The sequence below is a fragment of the Diadema antillarum genome, unplaced genomic scaffold (assembly GCF_040938485.1).
Source record: "Diadema antillarum isolate AM-2024a unplaced genomic scaffold, OU_Dant_1.0 scf00000061, whole genome shotgun sequence".
Taxonomy (NCBI): Eukaryota; Metazoa; Echinodermata; class Echinoidea; order Diadematoida; family Diadematidae; genus Diadema; species Diadema antillarum.
This window is the reverse complement of record NW_027270950.1, coordinates 2384006-2409149: the sequence shown is the minus strand read 5'-3', so window position 1 is coordinate 2409149 and position 25144 is coordinate 2384006. Positions and strand designations below refer to the sequence as shown.

The 25144-nt window shown below is 37.6% G+C and overlaps 1 protein-coding gene across 1 annotated transcript; it reads left to right on the top strand.

Moving 5' to 3' along the window:
* The first annotated feature begins 8798 nt into the window (after window positions 1–8798).
* LOC139716092 (uncharacterized protein C8orf74 homolog) lies at window positions 8799–16718 on the top strand. Its single transcript, XM_071627649.1, has 5 exons — window positions 8799–8849; window positions 9648–9846; window positions 10995–11221; window positions 14427–14603; window positions 16443–16718. The coding sequence occupies exons 1-5, from the start codon at window positions 8799–8801 to the stop codon at window positions 16716–16718; spliced, it is 930 nt and encodes a 309-aa protein (XP_071483750.1).
* The last annotated feature ends 8426 nt before the right edge of the window (window positions 16719–25144 follow it).

The window sequence follows — 25144 nt, the reverse complement described above, 5'->3', positions numbered from 1 at the left end:
ACGTCATTCATACACTGTAGTAGGGAGCTTCAGATTTGCGACGCGGGCGTCTCATGGTGTAGACGATGATTCACATTGGCTGTTTTCCTCTCTCCATGCATGTCATGCGTAGTGTTGCAAAGTAGCTTTAGATTACGCGAAGACGCAACCAATGAAAAGTAAAATGGCGCCCCGTATGGTCAGTGCATCTAATACTCGTAGCTCTCTGCGTCGTGAATTGAGTGAATGCAAACATGGCCCAGAACGAGTAGTGAAAACTCAGACGTCGCGAGATCGATTTTGATCAGCGATTTTGCTCGTGCACAAAAACATTTTTTTTCTTCCAGTCTGAATGTCTGCGTCGCGAAAATCTAAAGCTCCATAGTGCCTATATCATGCATATCAGCACGGTAGAGCACAGTTTTCTCCATCGGCGTTTTCTTTTCAGCGTCATATAGTGTGGTTTTTTAATATTTTAGTCACATGACGCTTAATGGAGACCAATAGCCGAATTTTAACAGGATTCAATTAGTTAGGGGTGTAGATACAACAATGTAGATATTGATATCTAGATATACTGGTTGTGTAATACCAGGCCGGATTATATCAGTAAATCAGACAGATACTAACGTTGTACTTTTTCCTCCCCTGTCTTTTTCCCGAGCAGCAAGAAAAGGGGAATACACGCTTCCAGACTTCTCGGATACAGAGTTTGGGAATTATAAAGAAAAAGAAAAGTGGGGAACACGTGTAAAGACTGCAGAAGAACATGGTTATACTAAAGGGAAGATACCTGACAGTTACTACGAGGACAAGGAAAAGAAGGAACAAGAAATCGCGAAGAGACTCAATTCTGAGCCGAAATCGGTATCGCGTAAGAAGCAAAGGCAGAATTTTCGAGATCGTTATACGCATAAAAAGTGGAGAAAGCTTCGTAGAGGCCGTAGCGTAGGTGCAGACATCCCGGAAGAACTGGGCGTCGACGAACAGCCGGTAAACTCTGAAAGGAATGGACCCATCGCGGAGCAGGGCGGTAAGTTTTCGTTCAGGAATCTCGGAACAGGATGCTGATTCCGAGCACAATGTTCCGGTCGTAATAGAATCTTTAGTAGGAGGATAGTATGCAATATACGAACTGCCTTCATTATCATAACGAACATCCCAACGAGCTATGTCAAATTAGAATGTGTAGGACTTGTATTTTCTAGCATTGTCTTCATTGTTATACTTTTATCACCACCATCATCATCATCATCACTACTATCATCATCATTATCATCATCTTCTTGTCTCGTATCAATCGAATACCGTGATGATATACAATGAACCATAATGTTACGCATATTGCGATACGAAGCTTCCAAGGAAATCATTAATCCTATCATTCACCGAGCAGATTGCACGAGTTTTACAAACAACATAAAATTATACTACTTTTCTTGTGTGCATATGGTAATGTATGTGCGGCTTTGATATTACAATCTTCTCAATGTCACACATCTAGACACTCTCTTCACATTTGGTGTTGCGGTACCTTCAATTATAATGAAATCGCGCAGGTACGACCGACATTGAAGGGATGGTCCAGCCGCCTGTCGACCCACAATCGAATGCTGTACCAGAAGTGATCGACGCGCTGGATGTACCCGATGAGTTCCAAGATCTTGATCTCCCGGAGCGCTTCCTGGGGGATGACAACGTCCAGAATCTTGATGACGACCTCGTTCCTACTGACAACGGTCCAGAGAACAGCCGGCCGCATGGAGGGCATCACTCGGGCAACCGCGATCACACTCAAGGAGCTGGTAAAAAAACCCTCATTTTCCTTAATTTCGACAACAACGCTTTGACAATCTTTACCCCACCTATACATGGCTGTATCATTTCGTTGTATCTTTTTTTTTTTTGAGGGACTGCTGCGTTGACACACAAGAATTTACCACACTCATTTTTTTTTATACTTAACTGTTATCATGGTTATCATGATTTTGATGATGATGTACTAGAATCAATGAATATCACAACAGTGTAGTAAAATACACCGGTGATAAAATCAGAATGTGCATGTTTTGCGTTGATTAGCTTCGACTCATTTCCAAGGAAACGACAAGCTAGTAAACACACACACACACACACACACACACACGCAAACAAAACCACCTACCTTCATCGCAATTATTTCATTTCATTTTACCCTAAAGGTTTAGAATGAACATGTATACTTGGCAGTGTTTGGGATAATGATCCTGATAGGGCCTTTCGGAAGGGCATACATGGCATCCCCGAAGAGGTTATCCCTATGGTGATTAAACCATAGTAACAATGCTGGTGTCGTCATCACCATGATCATGATCATGATCATGATCAACACCACTACCACCATCAACATCACCACCACCACCACGATGCACCATCATCACCATCACGACTGCTAGCACCACCATCATAACCACCACCACCACCACCACTACCACCATCATCACCACCACTACCATCACCATCCCCACTGCCACCACTACCTTCATCACCACCAACAACACCGCCATCATCACCATCACCACACCACCACCGCCACCACCACCATCATCACCACCACCATGATCACCATCCTCATCACCACACCACCATCACCACCACCACCACCACCACCATCATTACCACCACCACCACCCCCAACACCACCATCACCACCACCATCATCACCATCACCACTGACACCACCACCATCATCCTTCTCTTTCTTATACCTACTCCTCCCTACAGGCCACGGTGCGGCTCAACTTGCGCTTCTGCAGCTGCCGGTGAACGACCTGACGATCAGGCTGAATCCGTATGACCCGTTCGAGGTCGATCTCTTCTTCAAATACGTCCTCCACAAAAACTACCCTGTGTAAATCCGTCCTACAGAACGATGTCGACGCATGGACAAGGTCGTGATGACCAATACGTAATCAAATGTTTGTTAAATATGGACTCACAATTCTACGGGACAAGCAAAGTTTAATGCTCATTTCTATCTTTTGTGTGTCCTTTAAAGACTCTTCAACCAACAACGATTCTGAGACTTGTAGGAAAATCTACATGATTGTGGACTCATGTCATAACAATCTTCTTCGTCAAAATAGACATGAAATTCTTCCAAAACCTGGTGCGCGATGATCCCACACCACAGAGAGCGAGTGACGACTCACAGCTACGGACAACTTCAAGATACAGGGTCGGATCAAAGTTCATGGAGTCTAGTGTTTGCGCAATAACGTGGGGAAACATCTCTACTTCGCAGTCTCTGCCTGACTGTATTATGGCAAGGTCTACGGCCAGTTTTATATTTAACGAATGTTAGTAATTGCAAGTTCATACCAGAGTAATTACATTTACGATAGAAACAAGCAAAATACCGGCAGGAAATCACCTAAAACTCGTATGCCACCTAGAATTGGTAAATGTAACTTGCAGCATGGACCTGCGTTGTAGGTCTATGCTTGCTGTAACGCACAACTCTTCGTGAACGTAGTAAAGTGGGTCCATGGTGCCGTTCAGAAGGTAAGACATAGGTTGAGTTGAAAACAACAACAAAAAGAGGGGGCAAAATAGGTGTTTGACTTCAAGACATTGTGAAAGTCCTTGAAAATGAAGTGAGAGCACAGAAAACAACTCTATCGAATACTCGGGGTCAAGAGTGCCATGGAGGAAGTATTGCTGTGATAGGATGTCACTGTTTTCGTTAATAAATTCTTCAGTAGAATTTTAATCATAATGATGTGAAATCGTCAGTCTTTGTGTGTCGATGATGTCCTATCGGCAGGTTGATGGGATCGTGATATTGGAAGATATACTTTGAAGGCATGCGGACCAGTCCACTTGTAAAGGACAAGTTCACCCTTCATAGACATGTGGGTTGAGTGAATGCAGCAATATTAGTTGAACACATCGGTGAGAGTTGGGGGGAAATCGGACAATCCGTTCAAAATTTATGAATTTTTTGAAGCTTCTGCTCAGTCACGGCTGGATGAGAAGACTACTATAGCTAATGATGTCACATGTGTACAACGATAATTATAAAGAAAATATAAAGAAAATTCAACATATTTTCACTTTTCCATCATAACAGAAGAACACTCGACTTCTCTCTTTCAGAAAGCAGGGCAAATAATGTCGCCCTTATACATCAGTAACAAGTTGAAGAAATGTGCACTTTTTTTTCCATTTTCTCTTTTTGTTTTCTTTATATCGTTGCACGCATGTAACATCATACACTGTAGTAGTCTTCTCATCCAGCAGTGACTGCGCAGATACTTTGAACATTCATAGCCTTGGAAAGGATTGACGGATTTTCCCTAAACTTTCACTGATGTGTTCTACTAGTGTTGTTGCATTTCACTCAATCCACATGTATATGAAGGTGGACTTGTCCTTTAAGTTTGTTGATATCTGAAGAATTTACCTGCAAGATACCTCTGATCTAAACAGAAGCATAATTGTATAAAAACAAAGCTCTTGATGAAATCCGATATCTGTACCAACTTTTTTTTTCTTTTTAAAATTCATTGAACTGAATTGCATATATTTTTCCCCCACATATTTCACACACACAAAAATACACTTTTCCAATACTATTCGAAACATAGAAACAAAGCAAATTGAAGAAACAAAAGAAAGAAAAGAAAGTAAACACTTTTCAAAATGCCATTCGAAACATAGAAACAAAGCAAGTAAATAACACATATTAAAGGGCCAGTTTCCCTTTGGGAGCAGTGATTTTAATAATGTTCAAGATATCACATTTGATGCATATGTGTAGGTCTGTTGTATCACAAAACATCCTACCATATAAAATTTAAGCAATAAAGCCTAAAATATAAAATATAAGGTGATATCAGTATTTTTCTCACTAAACCGTAACTGTAGACGGTTTAATCTGGAAGCATTCTTATTATAACCATTGTTCACATTTTGTGTATTTAACATATACTTAACATTGATTATACGGATTCAAATTTTTACAATGGTTGTTTCTATGCCTATCTCACATTTTAGAACTATTTTAAAGTACTAATGATGGGTTTTTGTCTCATCTGCAAATGGTAAATTATGCCTTTAAACGCGTACATTGAAATGTATGACAGAATCATGTTCAGTCCATGACGAATAAGAGTCCACTATGAGGGAACCGACTAAAAGCAATGCTTGTGAGTCCTTGTCGGTTCCTTCGATAGAATGCGTCCTTACATTATACAGTATGTCACCCCCCCCCCCCCCCCAAAAAAAAAAAAAATATATATATATATACAATCAGATACATTTATTTGCATTGATAACCCCCAATATGATTAAACTGTATAAATGCTTCTTCAGGGTCTTAAAATATAAAGTCTTAGCTCTATACAGAAAACCTTATTCAATTTGGTTAAGTGGTCACGGAGTAATGTGGATTATTGTCCAGCATGTCGTTGGTGTGATTCTTCCAAGTTCAGCACTTAGATACTCATTTATGTACACAGTGGACAGAACTTGGAGGGAGGGGACTCCTTTATGCTCTACAAAACTCCTCATTTCTCTTTGACCACTGAATAAAACAGGATGTGTGTGTGTGTGTGTTTTTTTTTTTTTGGTTGTTGTTGTTGTAAGATGTGGGCAATGAGTTAAACAATAGTTTCATACCCTGAAATTGTATTTGGATCGATTCACTATTTTCAAAGTTATCATTGCGGAGGGTCCCGTTGTATTTTTTTTTTTGACATAGTATTATGGTATAATAGAGAACAACATTCTTCAAACATGATATCCACAAGAATAATTTGAAGGCTTTTGTCATGATGATGATCATCAAAGAGTGTGCGTTGGCGTTAATGGAGTGCTGGTGAGAAAGATCGGTTGCGTGAGGAAAAGGGTGTGGTCAGTTGGTGCTTTTAAAGTGATTCAAACATCACATAAAAAATTATTAACCCATTTATGTACAGATATCTAGTGAATGCAGAAATATTAGAACACATCGGGGAAGTTTGAGAGAAATCGAACCTTTCGTTCAAAAGCTATGAATTTCAAAGGTTCATGTTTTGCCATCGTTAGACAAGAGGGCTACAATTCGTAGAGTCACAAACAAAATGATACAAGAATAATTACACCTATACATTTTCGTTATGAAATTGCATTGGGCTGTATAATCTCTAGAAGGCCGGGAAATGTTATTACCTCTGTTACATTGTGTCAGTAATAAACCAGGGCAGTGTGCACTTTTCATTAAGAATAAATAGAGGATAAGACGTTTCGTCACCCCTGAACATATTATTATAATCATCATTTTACTAATCACTGGTATCCAGCAGTAGTTTCTGGTTTTGACACGGCAAGTGAGTGATATTGCCCGCTATTTGGTTCTGGAAAACACACGCATATACACACGCACATTATATTTTTTAATGATATTTTTTATTTGATTTTGATTCAAATAGAATTTCCTTCAAATTAAAATTCGCACACACACACACACACACACACACAGACACACGCACGCACACACACGAACACATACGCACACAGAAACTTTGATTTTATCCACGCAAATTCTTTTCTTTTTTTCCTTGCTTTTTGGGGGACATTTCGCAGAAAAAAAAAGAAACTTTATAGTGTCTGTAGGTTAAATGGGAAATCCCGTCCAAACATAAGTTAGTCTGATAAGAAAAAGAGAAAAATCTTACGATTTCATCGGAAAAATTTGACTGAAATCGGATGAAAAATAAGAAAGTTATGACATTTTGAAGTTTTGCTCATTTCTGCAAAACAGTTCTTGTACAGTCGATTTATATGAATATGTAAATGAGTGAGCTAACCATGTCATACCTTCACAGATCCATTGATCGTGTACAAAAAAAAAAAAAATGACGAAAATTCAATGTTTCTGTCATTGAAGTCTGAAACATTTTATTCCTAGTTGAATAACTTCAGAATAGTGATCAGTTAGATATACGAGGATATGAGCCTTGGGCATAATTGCGTTTGAATGAAAAACTGGAAATTTCAAAATTTTATGTACAAACTATATGGTAAGTTGTGAGGGAATGACATACTCACTTTGCCATTTGCATATTCATATTGACTGTTCAAGAACTGTTTCCCCCAAAATAGCAAAACTTCAAAATGTCATAACTTCCTTATTTTTCATCCAATTTCGATCAAGAATATACCGTTGAACTCGTAATATTTTGCTCTTTCTTATCAGACTAACTTATGTTTGGATTTGACTTCCCCCTTTAACAAACCCAACGATTAACCTCATCGGAATCTCGTTGTATACAAACTATAACAGGATTCCCCTGTATGCTCTCAGAATATGAACATGCAAAGATAAACAAAAACCAAAAAGAAAGAAGCAGTACCATGATATACTTTGCAAACCCGAAGAAAGGAGAAAGAAAATAAGAATGAAGAAAAAAGAGGTTAAATTATGGCACTCCATTGTATCAATAAGAGCAGTTGGACAACTACCAATAGCAGTTAGCATTTTGTGGTTAATCCTAGTATAATGTATACAGAGTAGGACCAATGTATTAATTAACAAGGAGCAACTTGTTTTCTATCGGTTATGATAAAATTTCTTGAAAAAGGGAGAGAGAGAGAAAAAAAAAAGGGGGGGAGGGGGGGAGGGCGGGAGGATCCTCAGACGTTTTGCTCAAGGCCTATGAATAACGGACAGCATGCATCCTTCAAAGCAACATCAGTGTAAAAAATCGTGTAGACTACTCCATACAACAGTGCCATGGCCGGCGCAAGAAGGAAATAGATGGAGACCTTGAAGTGTGAGCTCGGTAAAGTTATGTTTTTGCGCTGAAGACCCCTCTTTTTTTTTTTTTGGCTTGTCAACTGAAGAAACCCGGAAGTGGAAGGAGAAAGATGTGCTGAAGACCTTTTCTTTTTGCTTGTCAGCTGAAGAAACACGGAAGTGGCACCAGAAGTTGCGCTGAAGACCTTTTTCTTTTTTTTTCTTTTCTTTTTTTGCTTGTTAGCTCATGAAACCCGGGAATGTCCCCCCCCCCCCCCCCACACACACACACACTTTTGAAAACGCTCCGCCGGCCCTGATTACAATGTCTAAAAAGCAAGGAATTATACAGAAATGCATTTAATGAGAGAAGATGCATTCCAATAATCATGAAATAAAAAATATGCTACCTCTCGTGCAATATATTACAACCTACCAGAAGTCAGAGAATGCTATAGTCTAAATTCAAGATTATAAATAACATTCGGATTAAATTATATTCTATCATTAAGTTATCATTAGTCACATTTATCATCGTTATCCCAGTGAAATATGACAAAATAACATGTTATATACATGTATTTGCCTGTCATGTATGCACACTCTCACACAAACACACACACACGCACACACACACACACACACACACACACACACACACTCACACACACAATCATTTCACTAACACCAGTCTGTATAAATAGGGACCTATAGTATCAGAATTAGATAGATAGTCTTTAATAACAATAACGAAATAATGATAATTCTTATTACATGTATAACGAAAACTACACTTTGTAAAGATCGATAAATCAGAATAGGGGCCTACTAGTAAAGTTATTTTAATGTTAGGAAAGGAAAAAAGAAAATGATTTGCACATTTCCCTGCAATATTGAACTAGTGCACTTTTCCTGCGTTTTTGCACATTTCCCCGGCTCCTCAAGGACCATTATATAGCATTACAAACGTAATACGTACCTGAATGTACGTACTACTGTGCATATGCGCTGTAATAGCGCGTCATAAGTTGCGTAGCAACAGTTCATCTACCTGTACGAGATGGCTGCGGACATCAGTGTTGAAGACGCAAAGACTGTAGCAAATTTGCAGGTGAGCGGAATAGGGGGAAAATATTTGATACATTGTGGCATTAATATATTTAGTTCTTATTACTGAACATGTTCCTTCTTTGACCAAGCTCAATCTAGTAGCAGACTTATAGATTCTAGTGCAAGACCGAACTACTTCCTTTCGGTGTCAGTCCCACATGTGCAATATAATGTCGGTTTGATCGAAACGCACTGAATTTCGTTTTAAAGCCCCTATTTATAAATATGAGACGACGGTATTATTTTAGAAACCTATTTCTCACCTAAATCTAGTCTGTTTCCTATATAGGCTCTAAAGTTACTTGCTGTGCAAATTCTACACTTTTTTAAAACATTTAATTTATCATGCATTTTCAACCACTGTTGCGTTGTCGTCAGTGGACATTGTTGCAAATGTTGGGAATATCATTGTTCTTCTCGTTCTAAGTTAAATCTGAATTCTAAGTAATAAGTCAGCTACTCAAAAACAATTTCAATTCGAAATCTATTTTCATGCACCAGTTTTTATTCCTAAGAAAACAACAACAACAACAGCAAAAATAAATGTTTATCTAGAAGTCTAGCTCTTTTATTAGACCTACATGTAGATTTGCTCTATACACAACAAATGTGATTTTTTTTTTCATTCATTAGGACCCTATTTTTTTTTTTAAGAATAGAAAATGTGTACAAACTGTATGTCTAGTTATGCAACTTTATTCCATAGGGATTCACACTTTGTTGAAGGCCATCTAGAGTTGTTGTAGATCTTCCCAGGCTATTCTCTGACAATGTTGGTATGGTGCGTTGACTGTTACAGAGAGCTGATGGACGGTCCAAGCTGGGAGAGCTCCTGGGCTGGGAGATGATTGGCTTTGATGAAGATGCCCAGATGAGGGAATCCATCTTGCTAGACTTCCTCTACGAGAGTCTGATGTATGGGGTGCAAAAGGGGTTTCCCTGGTCCCAGGTTTGCAGTGTGCTGAGGATGGCTGCGGAGTTCCATCAAGGAACGGTTGGTAAGTTAAACCTGACAAAATGTTCCAGTCAGCAATTTTACTAATCTTAGGGGGCGCTGTGGCATAGTGGATAAGACTCCCGACTCCCGATAGGAGGACCCGAGTTCGATTCCTGCCCAGTGCTTATGTCCTTGGACAAGATGTTTTTACCCACAATGTCCCTCTCGACCCAGGTGTAAATGGGTACCTGGCAACGCTGGGGTAATAATAATGGCAGGGCCCTCTGGTAGAGCATTGGCAATACTGAAGAGGCTACCCTTGATAAATAAGACAATATTGTTATTATTATATGTTATTATCATCATGATTTACAGGTGAATAAGACGCAAATGTATAGCGGATTGAGTGAATGCAGCAATATTATTAGAACATGCCAGTGAAAGTTTGAGAAAAATTGGGCAATCCATTCCAAAGTTATGAAATCTAAAAATTTTGGTGCGGCCATTGCTGGGTGAGAAGACTACTGTAGCACATGACATCACATAATGGAAAACAATATGAAGAAACTCCAAGGAAAAATCAACATGTTTTCACTTTTCTAGAACAATGAAAGAGCACCTGACTTGCCCCTCTTGGAAAGCGGAGGAAATAATATTGACCCTCATCATATTACTTCAAATGCAGAAATTTCCGTGGTACATTAATTTTCGCCCATTTTTCACTACTTCTGGCTAGCGCAATTTTCTAAAACCCGCAAAAATATCTTCACAATTTTCTTTGCACATTGTGAATGGGTCGAAAATTGAGCAGCACGAATTCAACAACCCATGAATATGTTTTTGAGCTGCTCAGTGCAAAAAAGAAATCATGCGAAAATATCAACATTTACAGTATGTTAGTAACAAGCGGAGGGATTGCACACGTTTCATAAAAAGTGAAATTCTGTTTTATTTTCTTTATAATTTTCTGTATATCGCTTTCCATCATGTGGCATCATGATCTGTAGTAGTCTTCTCATCCAGTGATGGTGGCACCAAAACTTTGAAGATTCTGAGCAGATTATCTGACTTCCTAAAACGTTCACCGATGTATTCTAATAATATTGCTGCATATATTTGGGTTTCATTCCCCCATGAATTTACAAATAATCATTTATTTTCAAGTTTGATGTTCATTTTCCTGTCTCAATATCTCTCCTTCCTATGCAGGGCAGCCACTGTCATCCGCAGTTAGGATTTACCGAGAACTTTCACAGAAGTTTCTCTCAGATGGGCAGATGAGTGAGAGCAACCTTAGACTCTTCACCAGCCACTTATTTGAGACATATCTAGCCCACTACCATTTGTACCAGGTTGTCTTTACCACGGAGCGGGAGCCCCTGACTGTACGCCAGCATCTTGTCGTGATGCAACCGCCAGTGCCCTTCCCGTTAGATGTGAGTTTTGTGTTTGCAGTGATTATATAACATGAGACCATAATAAGTTTTGGCTGTTGCTGCATCTATGGCTGCGTTTATCAACTTTCCCCTGTTTAAACGGCTTTCAAAAGCCGTTTCCAAAGCCCTTTCCAAAGCCATTTCCAAAGCCCTTTAGAATCGGCTTCCAAAATAGTTGCCTTTATCAACTCTTCGCGAACACGATAACTGGCCTGTCACTGCACAGCTGCATTGCGCAATTCGACCCAAGGAGAAGAGGTCATATAAGGCGTGCATTGTTCGTAACTGCAGTACAATACTTCAAAGCTGTTTCAAAACAGCTTTGCGTTTATCAACTTCAAAAGGCTTTTACAAACAGGTTTCTGAAAACCTGTTTAGGAAACCTCTTTGGAAAGCCACAAATATGCGGCTTTCGAAAAGGCTTTCCGAAAGGGCTTTCAAAACAGCTTTGCGTTTATCAACTCGTAAAAATTCCTAGAAAGCTGTTTGGAAAACCTGTTTCTGCCGAAAAAAAGAGTTGATAAACGCACCCTATGTTTCTTCGGAGTAGGGCAAGTCCAAGATAAGGTCCCCTCAGAAGGCAAAATTTCATCTTTGCTCAATATTGACATGTTTGGTATCATTTTAAAGCTTATGAGTTGAAGTTTTGATTTCCATGGAGGAAAAAATTATATTACGTAAATTTATGCAAATTTCAAGGGCTTCATTTGCATAAATGTGAAACACAGCGTTACGTATGGGACATTTATAAAAATTCATATTAATTCAAAGGAAAGCAAATGATATTTGATTAATATGTGGACATAAGAAGTTCATCAAATAGTTTAACTTGGTATGAAAATTTAGGGATTATGCAAATGATTATGCAAATTAGCTCGTGTCCTATCATGAGATGTCCCATACGTAACAAATTGAGGTCATTTTTTTAGGTTTTTTCTGAAATTGCTAAGGTTATATTAATGCCCTTTTGGAAAGTTCTAATTTATTGTTTAGAGAAATTAAATACCACAGAAAAAAGAAAAAACAGTAAAAGGAATACTTTTTATAAGGCATTGAAATAATGTTACGTATGGGACAAATGCGTTACGTATGGGACATCCTCATACATAATGCATGTGAATGCATGTAGCTAGCTGGGAAGGTCTCTCAGTACACAAATGGTCAATCATCCTGAAGAAAGCATCCCAACATTGTCGCTACTTTTTGAGTTATAGACACTTTAAACAATACATGTACTTGACTGAACAATTTTCAGAAAGGGGGAGGGGAAAATGGCAAAATACACAATGAAAAAACAGCATTAAAGGGATGGTATAGTTTTTTTGTAGAAATGGGGATTCAGTTTTCAACATTTAATGAGATGATTGGAAATCAATTATATGAATTACTAAAGAGCATACAATCCTAAGACTAGAGGAATTCAAAGTTTAGTGATGGAGATCCAATTTGAAATGGTTGTGATATAAATATTCAAAAAGAATATAAAGTAAAATGATTTCTTTTTATTGCAAGTGATACACAAATTGTCCTTATTCAGGTTTCAATAATAGCCACGACAAAATTCATGGGTATACATACTGAGGTGTGACTCGAATCAATGACCTGACTGCTAGACAGACATCATATATCTACTCGATCACTGGGGTTCCACGCAGCAGGTATTGCTTATTTATAAAAATTAATATTTCTTGTGTCAAGTTGTTTTTTATTGAAACGAAATGGCAAACTGCCCTTCATCAATGGAAGTAAACACTTTAAACTATTCAATTTTTCAGTAGTAACTATCCTGATAAAAATAGGGCATACCCCATACTCAGGTTGGTCATGAAAATATAGAATATGATTAAATGTGATTATGATGGTAAATATTTGGGGAATATTGTTCCCTTGTCAATCTGGATCAGTATTTGAGTAGTTTCAACTGATTCCATTTCAATAATTATGCAAAAATTTGTTTATGGGTATTTTACAAAATTATTTTGCAAAATACCCATAAATGTGTCTCTCCACACACTAAACGAATGGGGGACAAAGGGCATGCATACTCAGGTTGGTCATAAAAATATAAAAATATGATTGAATATGATTAGGATGGTGAATATTTCGGGAATATTGTTTCCTTGACAATCTGGATCAGTATTTGAGTAGTTTCAACTGATTTTACTTCAATAATTATGCAAAATACCCATAAACATGGTTCTTCACACACTAAATGAATGGGGGACAAACTGTCCCATACGTAACTGTCCCATACGTAACACGTCATGTCTGTCTTTAATTAGAACCTGTAATTAGAGCTTTTTACCTAATGACACGAAACTTACCTATGATAATCTTGAGTGTTGTGACTTTCATCACAGTGAGTTACAAGTTGTAGAATGAAATACTTTCAGAGAGTTTTGAGGTTGAAAAAAATGTTCAAAAAAACAAAATTTTTCTGGTCCCATACGTAACGGCACATATTTTCTCTTCTAGAATATAATTGTGAAGGTCATTTTTCTCCATTTTTTGCATGATTATACTTCTCCTAGATATCAATCACCATGATAAAGTTTGATATGATCAAAAGCCATTAACACTATTTTTCAGGTCATAAAAGTCTCTGAATGTCCCATACGTAACGCGCGTGTTATCTTGGACTTGCCCAGTACCACTATCAAGTCAATGATCATGTAGGGATGTGTGCAGATCATGCATGTAATGCAGAACATGTAAATTGAATAATGGTTACTGACGTGTCGAAAATGTGATTAGGCAAAAGTCCACATTGGACTGTCAAGATATATTCTCATTTGCAATTCTGCAGAAGTGGGGAGGAAGACCAGCTGAAAAAAAAAAAAAAACACCAAAAAAAAACCAAAACACCTTTCAGAATAGATCCAAACATCACCAGTAACTTCAGGGCTATCAAGACCAATTTGTGCACTCTGAACCTAGACCAGAATTAACTCTTGCTCATGATGTTTGGAAATTACATTTTAGAACTATTCAATTTGTTTCTTTGAAAAATTGATGTTTGTTTTGTTGTTGTTTTTTGAGGGGGGGGGATGGGGAAGGGGAGGGTTTGTTGGGTTGGTACCTTCTGTCTTTAAATACTCCAAACCAATATTTAGCCTAGACATTTTTATTTTTCTTCCACAGCCACTGTTGATTATTTATAACTATCCATGCTTGTTTCCATGGTAACAATTTTTGCCATCTGCAGGAGGGGAAGCCGTTCAACACCTGGGAGTACCAGCGCCGCCTGGAGGAGATTGAAGGGGAGGAGACGAGTAGAAAGGAGACCCTCAAGTCTCAGGAAGAAGGCATCCTCAAGGAGCTGGAGGGGGGCAGCTTGCCCTTCAGTGAGCTCAAGGAGCAGGCACTGCTTCTTAACAGGGAGGTAATAATAATAACAATAATAATAATATGAAATATTCATAATTATAACGCTTAAAGGTATTAGCCCACATTTGTAAACCTGCAGCAATTGGTCTCATAGTTAGCATGGAGTTTGGGTATGATTGCAGTAACACCTGTGCAAAATTTCGTTCCAATTAGTCTATTACTTTCATAAAAATAAATGAAAATGCACCATATGCATGTGTATAAAAACGCTCGCTAGCTCCGGTCCACGCACGTACTACATGCATGCGATACATGTGTAAGTTAATGTACGTAGCTAGCCCGCGCTCGTAATTCGATTTTGGGTCGGGTTGACCCGGTTTGAAAATTGATTTTAAAACGATGATTTTCTCTCTTTCATTGAATGGTATAGACAAAGAGCAACAGGTGAGGTATGTTACTGTTATAACTTGTACTTGTAGTCATATTGGACCTGTTTTATGCAGTTTTGATTTTTGTGGGTTTGCAAATGTGGGCTAGTACCTTTAATACAACATGTTTCAAAGCGCTTTACAATTATCAAAACAAACAAATAAACATATAAATCATCTTCGAATACAAATAATCAACTATACATAATCATCAGTTCTGTTCTAGAAATAAATAGGTTTTAAGTTTCTTTTTGAAAATGTCAATGGAGGGGGAGGACTGAATATGAGTAGGGAGGTTGTTCCAAGGAAGGGGGGCACAAACGGAGAAAGCGCGGTCACCATAACGGTTGTGGGTGCGAGGGTCAAGTTTGAGCTGAGTTGTAGATGATGATCTGAGGTCAATGCGTGTGGCCGGTCTGGGTTGTGATGAGATTAGGTCACTGACCTAATCTCATCACAACCCAGACCGGCTACACGCATTGTTAGATATAAGGGTGAATGGGTGTGGATGATGTAGGTAATGAGAAGGATCTCGAACCTATTTTGTTGTGGGATTAATGGCCAGTGTAGATTGCGGATGACAGGGGTGATGTGATCATATAATTATGTAATAAATAATGATATATAAGTATGCTGTCTCATTGCCATCTGGTTTTCTTAAGAACATGCCATGATTGTTATCAATTTCACATGAAAGTTCATATGAAAGCAGTGTGAAGAATGTTATTATGAACACACAATAAAAATCAGTTCATGACATCCAGCTCTCCATCATTCTGTAGGTTTGCCTCATTTGACCATTTTGCATAAAAATACGTGCAAATTTGTCTTGGACAAACTTTACATTAATACATTACATTGCAAACTTTTTTTCTACCAACTTCAAAGGTGGGGGATTATGTGTTTTGTCGCCATTGGTTTGTTTGTTATCTGTTTGTCTTTGGGCAAAATAACTAGTTGTGAATGGATTTGGATGGCATTTGCAGGAAAAGTTGATAATGACATGAGGAACAGATGATCAATTTTGTAGTGATCTGGGAATTTTTATGAGTTTTTGAAGATTTTTATTTGTTTCTTTTGGCAGATAGGGTCAATGAACTTTGGAGTTCAAACTGCGTGTATTTGAGCTTTGCATAGGCGCATTAAAGCGCATGCTCTGCTTGGGTGAGGCACCGTGCAGCTGGAAGCTGATGACTTAATAGATAAAAGTCTTCTTTATCTTGGGAAATTGGGCGATTTTCAGGATGTGTGTATGGGTGGAAATGAGCTGCTTGGCCGAGGTTTACCCTCTCCATGTGCTTTTCTAGTTTATATTTCATGTAATTCATAAGAAGATGCAAATATGAAGAAAGCATACAGTGTCAAATGCTCCACTCAACCTAACCTTAGAAGACCACCTCGCTATGCCAGTCTCGATATCACAATGTCAATAACTTTGTAAGTCCCTGTGTGACATCCCCCTGCAGCAAATTTCCCAGCTGATTGAGGATGCCAGCCGTAACCACGCCAACCAGACGGAGAAACTCCTTCAGACCAGGGTGGAGGAGCGTCACGAGGACCTGGCCTTCTACCTGGAGAAGACCGCCCTGCCCCGCCCGGAGCACCTGGGCCCCCCTCCCAGGACCAAGTCGCCCCCGAGGATGTCCGCCAAGAGCCGGGCCAGCGGCAAAGTGGGGTCTGATGCTAAGGGGGCATCCTCTGCCCGGTCAAAGAAGTCCAAGAAGTCGGCCAAAGGGGACTAGATTGGTCACTTTACACCGGATGTCCAGCAATTTGCGGTCCAGTTCAAAGATGTACAAAAAGCTACGTGTTTGCTTTATGTAAGCATGGTACTTTTGAGGGGCTTATTACTGCGTGATTCTATTAATGGTTAATGAATAAGAGAATATACTTGGCAGATATCCTCTATGCAAGAACATTTTTGTAGCAAACTGCTTGTCACGGAACACCTAATGTTTGGATTGCAATCAATTTTAGCAACTTCATATGTGTGCTTCTACAGATGTGTCACTGTCTGTAACATGAATGATGTTCATCAATGCCTATGCACCATACCTTGCTTGCTTTCACATAGCAAAGTAGTGTCTCACTGAAGCTGACAAGCAATAATCCAACCTCATACACATGAACTTATTTCATATTCTATTTTTGTCTTATGAGTTCGCATGTTTGACAAAAAAGTGTATTGTAGTAACATACTTGTACATGTACTATCATATATGGGAGAAAGAATGCGTGAAAGGGCATTTCAATGGACCTGGTATGAGACAAGTACTAGTATTACTTGAACTTGAACTTGAACTTTGTGTTTGTGAGCAAGAATTCAGAACTGTGCCTCACCCTTACATGTACACACACACACACACACACACACACACACACACACACACACACACACACATGTGCACAACAGTGATTACAAAGCTACACTATACATAAGATGACAGGATTGATGGTGTTATATTACAAAATATATATGGCACAGACCCATCTGACAAAGTATCATTTGAACTTTGAAGTATGATATTTTATTCTGAGCTTGTTGGTAAACTAACAATTATTTCTAAGATGTGCTAGAGTGTGCAATATTACATGGGATGTTTACTCTGGAAAAAAGGAATATGCACATTACAATTTTTTGAATGTACAGTACATATTTTTTATTATTTTGTTTATTCTGTGTAGCTATAGTCAAATGATCTCTTGATTTGTATGAAGGAGATGGCATGTACTTCCATGCATTAGTGTGAATTCACACATAGTTGTGTAATCTCTGCATATTACCTACCATTGATATGCTTCTGAGACTACGAAACAATTTGTATATATTCTGGAAGCCGCATTATTTGACAGTGGCATTTATTACAGGCAAGAATTGAAAGAGTCTTCTTCTAGAACTGTTATTTTGCAAAAGTTCCTCCTGGCTCTGTCATCTTACTGGAGATTATAAACCAAAGGACACTTTTGACAAGTGTCATACATGTAATACAGTGCACTCCCGTTACAACGAACACAGTTATAACGAAATTTCGTTATAACGAAGTAAAACTTCTGGTCCCAAACTTAACGCCATTATAAGTCTATGGTACAAAATTCGCCTATAACGAACACGGTTATAGCGAAATTTTCGTTATAACGAAGTCTTTTCTGAGCACCACTGACAAAGAAAAACAAAAGAAATGTGCTCCGTTATAACGAAATGCAAATTGCTTTCGAAAATACGTAGAGGAACAAGCATTTGTAGCGTCTCTGCATATGGGCGAACGCTTAACGTCACTGTGTGTTCGCCCCTTGTGTCATGCACAGTTTCTGAGGGGAACTTGCGTTTAATATTGTAAAGCAATAATCCCATCCCATTTCACATAGCTTTCCAGTGTATGATGAGTATTCAGCAAACAGAATATGATATATATCCGTGATTTCCTTGTTTACGTTATATATTGTATTTGTTCGGTTATAACGAAATTTCGTTATAACGAAAGAAAACTGCCGGTCCCGAGCATTTCGTTATAACGGGAGTGCATTGTATAAGCATCGTGTCCTCGCATTTGCATCACACTAAGCATGGTGATCACTCAAACAGTAATTATGTGTCCTGTTTTACACACACACACACACACACACACACACACACACACACACACACACACACACACACACACACACACACAAAGCAAGACAGAGTGTATGATTGAAGAGAGAGAGAGGGAGAGAGAAGCGTCTTGCATGAAAGATCTTCATATCTATAATCTGAAGATCTTCCGTCAAAGCGCTAACGTATAATTATATGAATATATATATGTCAATTAGTGAAAACTTTGAGCAAAGAAAATGTGTTTTCATCAGGATTATGTCAGGTTAATGTGTGTGTGTGTGTGTGTGTGGCACACATACACGCACTATAGACTCTGACCACACGAGCAAAGAGGATTAAGGGTTTGGGAAGAACACCAAACTAGGGCTTTCAATAGCTCAGTCGGTAGAGCACCGGTCTAGTAATCCGGAGGTCTTGGGTTTGAATCCTGATGAAAACCCATTTTCTTTGCTCAAAGTTTTCACTATTTATTATTTGTTTCTGGTCAGTTTTCCCTTTCTTTGTTTCAATATATATATATATATATATATATATATATATATATATATATATATATATATATATATTCATAGGTTACTATTTCACAAAGAAATTGAAAAAAAAGGGTTGTGCATTTTTGGCTAATAAATTATATGTTTATTTGACTCAAATTTCCAGCGTATCATAATTTATTCAGGAGTCCATTTGACAAAAACGGTATTGAAATGAAGCAAAAATTGAACATCTCAGGAACACTGAGAATTTTAGTTTATAAAAAAACAAACATTGGTCCAAATAACGATGCATTTTTTAATGATATATCATCAATTCATTAAATGACAGACATTTTGAGGCAGGTATTTTGGGATTAAAGGTGAGTGGGAGTAGGGTATTTATCTACTTACATACTTATTGGGAGTGTTTGTGTGCATATGAATTGTGTAGGTGTGTGTATGTGAATGTGTGTGTGTTTAATTGTGTGCTAATTATGCGAATAACTTGTTACTTCATAGAGAAGTACTTAGTTTAGATTACTGACCCTTTATTGAGTGAATGGAAATTAACAAAATAACATGAAAAAATTACATTGTTTGATTTGATCATGCTATTACAAATAATAAATAGATCTTACAATTGAGCATATAGGTCGTGAAATGTTCCATATAGCTTTTCTGTCATTAGGTTTCTACTTCGAATCTTGCTGAAACTTTCAATTCATAAATGTTAAATCAATCAATTCTCATGTTTGTCCGAAATAGTAATGGCTATATCTTTTATCTCCCTATCTCAATTAGTTTTTAACTTTATCCAAACTTAATTCATCTAATTTCATATACGTTATTTTCTGCATTCTTCACAGAGAAAACAATAATGTCGTATTCTTCATGCACTTGATTTGATTTGATTTGATTTGATTTATTTATTCTATGGATGGCATCATTTACAGTTTTTTAAAAAAATTAATATAATCACACATAATATATTATACAAATATGATACTCATAGCTATTTTCTACAATTTTCATTACACATACATCTGTGACATGATTACAGTACTTGTGTTATGAACCCGGGGTTATGAATTACCATACAGATTACAGAACGATCGCCAATTATAAGCTATAAGCTTGACCCTTTGGCAACCGATATACTTGTTGGAACGTATGAAATGACAAATAAATTCAATGTACCCACCATTTAATACATTCATTGTCGGGTTTAGAATTCATGAACAAGGAAACATATTTACCCAGAATATAAGGAAACGAGAAGAAAGAACTATAAGATCATACTTGTCACTGCTTGTATAACAGAGTCCCATTTTTTTTTTTTTTTTGGGGGGGGGGAGAGGAGGGGGTGGGGGGCTGCCAAAACAAAACAAGAAGTCTTTCTTCGAAAAGATGTTAGTGGGGGAAAAGACCCCATTTCAAAGAAAAAGAATTAAATACTGTTCTACTGCTGTAAAGTCAAAAACTCTCTACCCGTGAGTACACAAAAGCTGAGATCAAGGACTCGAATACTAGTAACTATTGTTGTAGACGGTTTAGACTGTAATGTTTTTGTCGTAGGTGGCGTTAATTCTTTACCCATCTCTTGCGCCCGACCCTCGGACTGTTTACGGTAACTGGGAAATAATTCGGGAGCAAATTATTATCAAAACTGCGAATTATGAATAACAGATTCATGGATTAAACCTTCCGATAATGGAGAATAATATCACCCATACATTATGGTAAAAGTGATAGTGATAGTACTTTTTAGTTACATATTAAAAACTATACAAGTAACCATGAGTTGGTTGTGTCTGTATCATCACACGAGACGAATTCATTCATTTCTCGCGAAATTCATGAGCATAAGCCTATCCACTCATAAGTTCGTCTTTACAGGTCTCAAAATTCAATTTTATGAAATGAAAGCTGGCTGGAATAACAAACTATTGTAGTCGGTCAAATACAGTATTTTTGTTATTATCTTTACTTGGTATTTATTTCGTCTCCTAAGCAGTTCTCTTTCTTTTGTCGTATTTACCTAGTTTGATTCAACTCGCGTTTTAATGCAATTCGATTTTCCCCTGCATTTTCTCCCTTGGAAAAAAAGGGCAAACAAACATAATATAATGAAACTCATCACCTATGTGAGAAGACAAGTAGCGTGTGCACTGCATATCACAATGTGATGCGTTCTAATTAAATCGACCATTGTTTACAGGTAATTTATGCGATGTATATGAAACTTACATAAGCTAAAAGCATCAGATTTATATAGGGTGATTGAGTAGTTAGTTTTAAATACATGGTCACTTTTAAATGTTCTAGAATTAGATTAAAAAAAAATATTCTATAATTCTATAACCGTGGAAACACGGTTGGACCATATATACTGCAACTTCCCATTCCTGACAAAAACACATCATTTTTTAGTTTTAGCAACGAGTTCGATAGTATTTTCGTTTTGGCCTATAACCAAACATTGGATAAGCCAGCTTGATTAATAGTGTGTCTTCAATCATTGGAATCATGAGGAGGTAAAGTCTAAATGCTCGTCATCATGAATGAGGATATGAATAAACAAACAAACAAACAAACAAAAAAACAGACAAATATACAAACAAACATGCATTATGAATATGGTTCGGTGTAATAATGTCAGAGGTAAAAACGTCAGAGGTAAAAATGTCAGAAGTAAAAATGTCAGAGGTAAAAATGTCAGAGGTAATAATGTCAGAGGTAAAAATGTGAGAGGTAAAAATGTCAGAAGTAAAAATGAGGTAAAAATGTCAGAGGTGAAACATTTTTATATACTTCTGACATTTTTACCTCTTATACATTTTTACCTCTGACATTTTTATTTCTGACATTTTTACCTCTGACATTTTTACCTCTGACATTTTACTTCTTACATTTTTATTTTGTCAGCCGAAAAACAAAATGGAAATGGAAAGGGAGAGATGAGCTGAGAACCATTTTTTTTTTTTTTTTTTTTTTTTTTTTTTTTTTTTTTTTTTTTTTGCTTGCCAGCTGAAGAAACCCGGAAATGGAAAGGGAGGGCCCCACACTTTTGAAAACGCTCCGCCGGCCCTGTGAAAGACAAATCAGAGGATGAAATTCGTCTCCTGATCAATGCAGCAGCCGGTAAACTTCTTGGACAAGACAGCTGATGTTGGGGAAATTTTCTAGTTTATATAATTATGTCGGTCTTCCTCGTTCTCCAATGGAATGTTCAGGGAATGAGTGGACACGGACAAGAATTGATACAATTTTTAAGCACAAATAAATTTGATATTGTACATTTGATATGTGTACAGGAGACATGGTTTAATAATGATAATGTTTTGCAGATTCCAAATTATACTTGTTTGTTTAAAAATAGAACAACACAAATTAGAGGAGGGTGTTGTTTCTATGTACATGACAGGGCCGGCGTACTGTTTTCAAAAGTGTGGGGGCCCACTTCCGGGTTTCATGAGCTAACAAGCAAAAAAAAAAAAAAAAAAAAAAAAAAAAAAAAAAAAAAAAGAGAGGTCCTCAGCTCATCTCTCCCCGTCCCCGTCCACTTCCGGGTTTCTTCAGCTGACAAGCAAAAACAAAAAACAAAAAACAAAAAACAACAACCTCCCATTGTAGTGCCTCTTACGTACTCCCGGGTTGAAAAAAGTGTGGGGGTCCAAAGTGATGACACCTTATGTATTCCTTTGTATGGTGCACACGGCCCCCACGGCTGCGCCGCCCTGCATGATTCTGTATATTACGATTATAAAGGCTGCGAGTCTGAATTTGAATTGCAAGTGATTGATATTTTTTGGGTAAGTTTTTCCTCACAGTAGTTAATTATTATAACCCTTGCAGAGAGATACGTTAAGCTAAAGATCCTGCAAAATTATTGATTGTAGGTGATTTTGATTCTCATAACCCCCTTTGGGGTAGTGATAAATTGGATAGAAATGGTAAATTGATTGAGGAATTTGTTTTACAAAATGATCTAGTCATATTAAATGACGGATCTGGCGCGAGACTTGACCCCCATTCAGGAAAAATATCTTGTTTGGATCTGTCTCTGATTTCATCTCAGTTAGCAAGTAAGTGCACTTGAAATGTTATAAGCCAGACAAACTAGGCAGTGATCATTTTCCTGTATGTATTGAGTTGTGTGTGGGAGGAAAGTCTTTCCTCCGAGAAATTAGTAATGGAAGCAATAGTTGGAATTTAAAAAATAAGGATTGGCAAAAATTTGCTCAATATTGTGTGAGAATGTTATGAATATAGATTATATCAGCGTGGATACTAAAATGTTTTATGAGATGTTTATGTTACACATTACAGAGGTACTTGAAGATACAGTTAGAGTTAAAAGAAGAAAAAATAGACACCAAAAGTCACAGCCTTGGTGGACAAAAGAATGTTCTTTGAAAATTAAAGAAAGGAATAGATTGAAAAATAGACTCTCTAGGTGTTGGTCTGAGGAAAACTTGTACAGGTACAAAAAGAAGAAAGTAGAAACGCAGCGAACGATACGGCAGGCAAGAACCAGATTTTGGCAAGCCTTTTGTCAAAAAGGCTTGCCAAAAAACATCTCATAAAACATTTTAGTATCCTTTTGTGCAAGTCTGAATCGATCCACCTTTGTTTCGGCGATGTGGAAATTTATTAGTATGAACGGTATTCCTCGGAATAAAACCCATAGCATGTCTGTGTTATATGTGGGTGAAAGTATTATTGTTGATGATAAAGACAAAGCAAATGAATTGCTAGATATTTGAATTATACAGGGAAAGGGAATACAGAAAGTAAAATCTATAAAGAGATAGAGGAAGAATTTGATGTGATCCAGGTCCAGGATAAGGAAGGCTTGCAACTGGCCTTAAAGACGAGCCTTTTGTGATGAGTGAATTGGAAAGAGTTCTGCAAGATAAAATGGCTTCAGCACCGGGAGAAGATAAGATATATTATATTGTATAACCAAATATGGGATACTGGAGATATTCCAAAATCATGCAAACATTCAATTTTGATTCCTCTACTCAAGCAGGGCAAGGACCCACACCATTAATATGTGCTCTTACCGTCCAATAGCGTTGACATCATGTTTCATGAAAATGGAAACGCTGGTGAAAAACAGATTGCAATATTTTATAGAAAAACACGATCTGCTCGCAAATTTTCAACATGGTTTTAGAAAAGGCCGTTGCACTCTTGTTAATATTGTACATTTGGAAAATGAAATAATGAAGAATTCAGAAACTGGTGTGAAGTCCCTAGCAGTGTTCATTGACCTGGAGAAGGCGTATGATACACTCTGGACAAAAGGACTCATAGTAAAACTCAGTCATTTGGGTTTAAGAGGAAATCTTTTACAGTTTATAAAGAACTTTCTATCATATCGTACTTGCCAGGTCAAAATAGGAAATGAGAAATCTGATATTTTTCATATGGAAAATGGTCTCCCGCAGGGCAGTATTTTGAGCCCAATATTGTTTAATCTATTGATTTGTGATGTACATAGGTCTACCTGTAAGCAGAACGAATAATGTTCATAATTTGTTATATATGCAGATATAGGACTACACATGTCAGAAACACTCAAAATTTCTGACCACTTGTTTCCTGGTGTCAAGGATCACGCCGGATGACTGGAGTCAAAAACGACGATCCGTGATAATCCATGATGCGATCCGTGAAAGTGACTGGGAGAGGGGCTTTATAGACGCAGGGGTTTGGGGGTTCCCCTGTATTGCGCAAAATTCACATCATAACTTTACAAAAGAATTTTCAAAATATTTTGCCCATTGTCTGCGACGAGCCGGTAAAAAGTTTCTCTGCTCTGAATGTTTATAAGTTGCCACATAACATAACTGTACATAACTATATCCCTCCGCCTATAGTCTTTTACTTACACGTCAGCTGTATCACTTAAATTTTCTCATAAATTGATGTCTATATTGAATAATACATATTATTCTAGTATTTTAGGATCTGTTGAGGTAAACATCCTGTTTAATAACGGCTAATGGAATGACTTATTTATTTCGGCGTATGCATGGAAAGACTGTGTGCTTAGGCCAATTACCAATAGCGTGTATTTTTAGTGAGAGGG